The following is a 6,488-nucleotide window of genomic DNA, read 5'->3' as shown; positions in this document are numbered from 1 at the left end:
GGGCACTCAGGATGGAGCAGTAACCAGGGAAAAAGATAGGTGTCTGTGGACAGTGGGTGCTCTTGTTGAGTGAGGGTCAAGAGGCCTAGACGGGTCAGAAACAAGGGCAGGAGCTTGATTGCCAACTAGGTTGGAATAAGACTTTAAGTGGTGCTGAATTAACCACTTAAGAGTTTCAAGCGGAATTGGGGTGGAAGCTCACCCATGTGACTTCCAGCTGGAACTTACTTGGGTGGCAAGAGGTAGGTGTGGGTATCAGTCCTGACAACAACTCACTTCATTTTCAAGGCCTCCACCTTCATATGGGCCTGAGGATTCAAACCCACATTTCGCATAATGCGTGTGCAGCATGTTTGTAGAGTCAATTCCTTTTTGAAAGCTCATTGGAGAGATATTCATATTCTGGTTGGTCTTTACATAAATGTAATATGAGTTTTATCTGAAACTTTGAATCTTGTTATGAAAATTTAGATGTATTATTTCAATAACAAATTTTCATTTTTTTTGCTGTTGTCTGAGTGATAGCTATTGCTCTGTGGTAGCCACAAGTTCAGAATTCTTCCTTCATGTCAGAAGATTGTGGACTCAAATCCAAAGACCTAAAGACCTATGTTGATAATTGACTGAGGGACTGTTAGTAGCTGAGAGTACGATCTTCTGGATTGAGCACTAACTGAGTTCCCACCAGCCCAATTTGGAGGATTTAAAAGATTCCACTTTGAGAAGAAAGCTGAGGACGTTTGCGGTTGCCATGGTCAATATTTACCTCTCAACATCTCAACAGAAGAAATGGTTATCTGGTCATTATGACATTGTTATTTCAATTTCAATTAAAAAAAAAGCTGCATCATTTCCTACCTGCCAATAACATTCATATTTCATTGGCTGTGGAATACTTTACAATATCCTGATGCCATGAAAGGTGCTATATAAATCCATTTTGCTTTCTGTTTTAAACCATTTGCATTCAGTGATATGGAGAGTATTAAGGCTGATTAGATGCCTCTAATGAAAGTTATCAATAAATAAGTGAAAGGCTAAAACATCTTTAGTATTAAGACAAGGCCAAGCCCACAATGAAAGACATAAACAAGGGTAGAAAAATAAGACTGATGAGAGTAGGAGGAAAAGTAGAGTGAAGTCCTAATGTTGCAAATTTAAAAGCCTTTAGTTTACAAGAGGAAGAAAATAGAACAAACATAAAAAGGAACCAACTGACAGCAAATAATAAAACAAAAAATAGAGCAAGGAAGAAACATTTTCAGAGAACAAATTACACTGAAAGCCAAATGGCAGGAAGAGCAAATAAATAGCCCAAAACAGAGCTGCGATTCATAAAAGTGAATACAAATCAGATGGATTGCGAGAATCAAATGTGACAAGATTGGTAAAAATATTCTCATTTTGAAAAGCATTCCTTTATACAGTTTAAAGAGAAGCACAATGCCTCAGTGAGTTAGTAAATGCCAGCTCCTGCGAGAAGCGGTTCCAGGCAATTTATCAGAAAAGGTGCAGAAAGTAGCTTCTAAAACATTCTAAGACTACTTTTGATGGAACAGTGCAACTGAGATGGCTCAGTCCTTAACCTGAGAAGCCATGCTTGAGAGTGGGTAAGAGAATTACAATGGGAATATGCTTATGTGGATGATAAATTGTTTTTAGGAATTCATAGACTTCGAATTAATGCCACAGTATATCGCCATCAGATGTGCAGTCATACTGGGATATGCTTATGAAAATTATGCAATGTGTTTCTAAATTTAAAGGTAAATTCTCAATGACTTAAGGCACATAATGTTTTATTTTAGCTTCTAGTTTTTCATGTGTTAATCCTTTTAAAAACATCTCAACAAATAAAAAAAGTTTAGCATAGAACAAATTCAATTTAATTTCATCAGTTAATAACGTTGCCTAATTTATATTTGATTCAGACCTTTTAGTATTGCCCTTGTTTGTGTTTGCTTCACATAGATATGCTGTAAAAGACGAGTCAGATTGTGCTTTAAGCTTCCTAATCCGTTATTATAAATATATCATGGAAAAAGTTGCATAAACCAAAGATGCTGCTTTTCAGACTTTATTTAATTTTTAAAATACCATTCTAGTGGGAAAGAAAGGCCACAAGGTAGGACCTTCTAGAACTCCATAATACGACGGCAGGATCCCACAGTGGGAAATGTTGCACCCCAGTCACTGTAGTGCTTGTATTCTCCTTTTTCAAGCAGGTACTGTCTGCCCCTGTAGTTAGGATGCTCATAAAAGGCCCAAGCTCCATCTATCACTTGGCAGGACTGCAGTTCACGGTAAGGGAAACGATCATGGACAGACGGGCAATCTTCTGTCAGTTCTACCATTTGTCCACCAAACTCTGGCCTTTCATAGATTCGAATTTTGTATAAACCACCAGTAGCCTGTAGGATTAAAACAGAATAAGTGATGCTTAATAATTTTCTAATAAAATGAGTTAAGTACATGCTAGATATCTTCTAGGCAATAACAACTGAAATATGACAGACACTATTAGATGTGAAGCAATTGTAAAGGGTTGATTTGTTCTAGTGCAAGGCTGTAATTGTGCGATCATGAATCGACAGTGCAAGTTACATCTGTCCCATACTTCTATCGTTGGAAAAATAATGGAAATAGAAATTGGGAGAGATACAACACAGCTTCTCACCATCATTCAATCTAAATCTGTGTGTTTCATTAGACATTCTGTTTTGTGTCCTACAGAAAATCATTCAGATTTTTTAAAGTTACTTTTGCTGCATAATCCTCAACAAATAGTCATAAAGAATCAAAAGGAAATGTATAAGACCTGTCCCATTGTAGTAATGTTAGTTGGCCTTTATTTTAAGATGGTAGCCAAAAGGAATAGAAATTGATGTCATTTTGACTTTGTGCAATATTGTAAAATATGTCGTATTGAATCATTTGCATCACTGCCTTTTACTGACTTCGATGCAAATGTAATTTGGGAGAAGTATTAAACTGATTTATTATCAACTCTATTATATTATTGCACAAAGAAAAAAACCCACTGTAACTTGTTGAGTAGAAAAAATTAGTGCAAATTGAATGATTTTCTAAGATGATTTATTTGCACTTTTGGATAATTCATTTCAAAACTAAACCGTTAAATTGAAATATATCAAATGACTTGGAAATAGAATTACTGTTGCTTCAGTGTCGCTCGGTCAAAATCTTGGAATTCCCTCCCTAATTGTTGTGGGCCTACCTACAGCTCATGGCCTGGTTCAAGAAGGCCGCTCATCGCTACCCTCTCAAGGGCAATTAGGGAAGGTGAATAAATTCTGGTCAAGCCAGCGACATCCACATCCCATGAATGAATTTGGAAAAATGACAAAAAAAAAGTATTGCAGGGAAGTTCATACGTAGCAGAACATGACAGTTTTCCAATTTTCACCAGACACCACAAGACTTGGTAAGTGAGTCACTAAACTGTAAGATTAGTAGTTAGTCAGGAGTTGCACTGAAATATGAAATAATGTCGAATGAGCAAGTTGGACCGAAGGGTTTGTCTCTGTGCTGTATAATTTTATAACTTTGAAAGTCCTTCATCTAGAAAACTGGGCAAAGTTAGAACATATACCTTTGCCTGCACAAGGTGCAATTTTTACCCTTTTGCCCAATGGCAAGATGGAGAAATAATGGATTCATTAACCCTGGAGAGAGATTCACCATCTTCTCATCAGCTCAGTAATTAAGGTCTCAGCGTGAACATTCTTGGACAACTTTCTCACCCACCAGCAACTAAGGAGTCTTAAGCAGTCAATGAATGCTCACTTAAAAGTCCCAACTTGCTACCGCTCCAATCACCTGCCTCATCAGCGGTTTCCTGACTGGGAAGCGAGGAAAGTGCCAGGTTAGTGCGAGTGCTCAAATTTCTCTAACTGGGGGGCAGTGAGGAAGGTCCAGGTGGATGGCGGAGGATTGACTGCTAAAAGCCACATGCCTGCCCTTGCCTCCAACATTCTGACACCACCCCCTCCCACTGCAGACACCCCAAAAGAGGAGTATAAAAATTACATACTTCTCACTGATAGATCCCCCAGGGAGTAGGCCTGAACTGACAAATTTTAGAAACCCCAGGAGCTGCCAAACTCTGATTTACTGGCAGCGTTTGGCAACCCAGGACACCAGTTTCGAGGCCTGTGATTCGCTGAGAAGCTTGCCCAAGCTCTTAATGAGCTGATTGACAGGTATTTGGATGCATTTTTTTGGTGCTGGGGGTGACATGTTGGTCACCACCTAACATCCACATCCATACTTAAAAATTAGGGAAACCTTTGCCTACATTGAATTCTTAAAAATTGACTGTTCCAATGGGCGATAGTAACATGATTGAACTAAACTAGAAGAATTTGCAAATAAAGACCAATGTAAACTTTGGAGTGGGCGGGAGAATGGAACTGGAGCTGAGTGCATTCATGTAAAAGCAGCAGCAAGCATCAAGAAAAATTTGTTTATTTCTCGACAGTAATATTTATAATTCTATGGTCTAACATCCAAACCACTAACAGTGTCTAGCTGTTAAGTAGTAGTAATGCTATAAATAGCTCATAACCAAATAAACCAATAACACAGTGCCATGGGACATAATGCTGACACTACGAAGTCACTGGGCATTGGAGAGTGAGAGGCATTTAGATTAGAAATAATGCTTAGCTGATGTGATAAACTAAGTAAGGAATCGAGAATTTACCACTGTTTTTCCAAGCTATTATTTAATGATATAGTTATCTTTGTCTACAGCATTTCAAATCTCAAAGAATCAATCACGATTTTGTTGGCATTTTGTTCTGATTTTGGCTAAGTTTCTATGTTATCAGCAGCTTACAATGTGTGTCCAGAGTCACTAATTTTGTTCCCCGTCTCAAACAGTGTTAATGCAAAGATATAAAGATTCAATGTTTTCAATTTGATTGTGGTATTAGTATTTTATTCAGATCTACTTTAAGGTACTAGTTAATGCATGCTTGCACTATTCATGGTGAATATAATCAAGAACTGTAAAATTAAAATGCTCCTCCTTTTCTCGCAAGAGGTCAGGAACAAGCAATCCAAAGTCAGATATAGCATGATGGATGTAGACCAAAGCTCCTTTGTAATATCCCTTCATGGTACCCTAGACGTAATGTTAGAAAGACATCCTTCCATATATCAGGCATCAGGTTCTGGGTAGTTCACTTGGACTTTGTAAAAGTGACTGCCATTTAATAACCAAGTCCAAAACAGTGGATCAGAGAAAGGAAACTCTATTTTGGCTTTAAATCCAAACGGTACCCAATCTGAGAGCGCTGATAGTGACACTGTACACCCAACGTGAAAAGCTGATTCTGAAGTTCATTACCTCAATACAAAATTCGATGAAACTCTATCCTTTTAAAAATAAATTACGGCAAAGGAACAAGCCATTTGAATCAATTGACCTGTGCTGGTGTGTACACCATGAGTGTCCACACGAGCCTCTTCTCACCCTCTTCATCTATGATTTTCCCTCTATCATGTACCTATTCAGCATTCCATGAAATCTTCCTGTCTGATACACTTCAACTATTCCCAACAATAGTGAGTTTCAAATTTCACCCACTTGCTAGGTAATTTATACATTAAAAATTACAGGATATAAACCTAATTAATCTAGTAGTTTTTAAATCCATTATAATCTTCCAAATACAGGTAGCATTATGTTTATGTTATAGAGGTTGTAGATTTAATACAGCAAAGTGATTGTACTCCAACACTGAAAATAAAGAATTACCATTCTTTGAGGTGGTTACTAGATCCCCAGAGGTCTGAGTTTACATCGAGCAACTAAAATGTCCGTGAATAATCTCCTGAAAACTCTGTTTTTCTTTCATTTAAACTCGTACTTACATGGCGAATAAGCCGGCATGATTTAATACTGTCATTGTATCCATTCCAGTGCTGATAATCTGGATATTCTCCCCTAGTCAGAATATATTGATATCCAGTGTAATTTGCTTTCTCATAAAGCACCCAACAGCCTCGCTCCACTCGGATAGAGTTACATCGAGTAAAGAATGAGTGCAGATCTGAACAGTCAGTGCTACACTCATAGCACTGGCCCTGGAAGTTCTTGTCCTCGTAAAAAATGATCTGCAGTGAGAAGAGGAAGGTTAATTTAATAAAATCTACATGATATACAAAAGTAATAAATAGCTGCTACATTTCATAGTTAATACCAGCCTTACCTTTCCCATTTTGAATTTTCACCCAAAGGGTTGTTTTGATGGACATGGTGCTGGGATGTGAAATGTGAGGTTTATATATCTAACCAGATCATGCGCTGTAATCTAATGCTTTGTTGTTTTAATAACGTTTATTTGCATATCAGCAAAATTTAGTTGCCGTATCCTTTGTGAACAAAATGATTGTTCAGTGTTAAAGAAGTGCTGTCCTCTGTTGATTTGATTTCTGCACTAATGCTTGTGTAGCTTAAC

At 37.6% G+C, this 6,488-nt stretch overlaps 1 protein-coding gene across 1 annotated transcript; it reads right to left on the bottom strand.

Annotated features, from left to right (window-relative positions):
• Positions 1-2,135: 2,135 nt before the first annotated feature.
• On the bottom strand, positions 2,136-6,248 carry LOC109916189 (gamma-crystallin M2-like). Its single transcript, XM_020515897.2, has 3 exons — positions 6,240-6,248; positions 5,902-6,144; positions 2,136-2,411 (listed from the first exon to the last, which is right to left on the bottom strand). The coding sequence occupies exons 1-3, from the start codon at positions 6,246-6,248 to the stop codon at positions 2,136-2,138; spliced, it is 528 nt and encodes a 175-aa protein (XP_020371486.1).
• Positions 6,249-6,488: the final 240 nt, after the last annotated feature.

Source organism: Rhincodon typus, chromosome 7 (assembly GCF_021869965.1).
Source record: "Rhincodon typus isolate 14 chromosome 7, sRhiTyp1.1, whole genome shotgun sequence".
In the NCBI taxonomy this organism is placed as follows: Eukaryota; Metazoa; Chordata; class Chondrichthyes; order Orectolobiformes; family Rhincodontidae; genus Rhincodon; species Rhincodon typus.
Note: the sequence above shows the minus strand (reverse complement) of the source record. Positions and strands in the feature narration are given on the sequence as shown.

Coding starts and splice junctions, on each gene's coding strand:
- LOC109916189 (XM_020515897.2), bottom strand. Junction 2,412..5,901: donor CATGCCGGCTTATTCGCCAT/GTAAGTACGAGT, acceptor TTAATCCTACAG/GCTACTGGTGGTTTATACAA.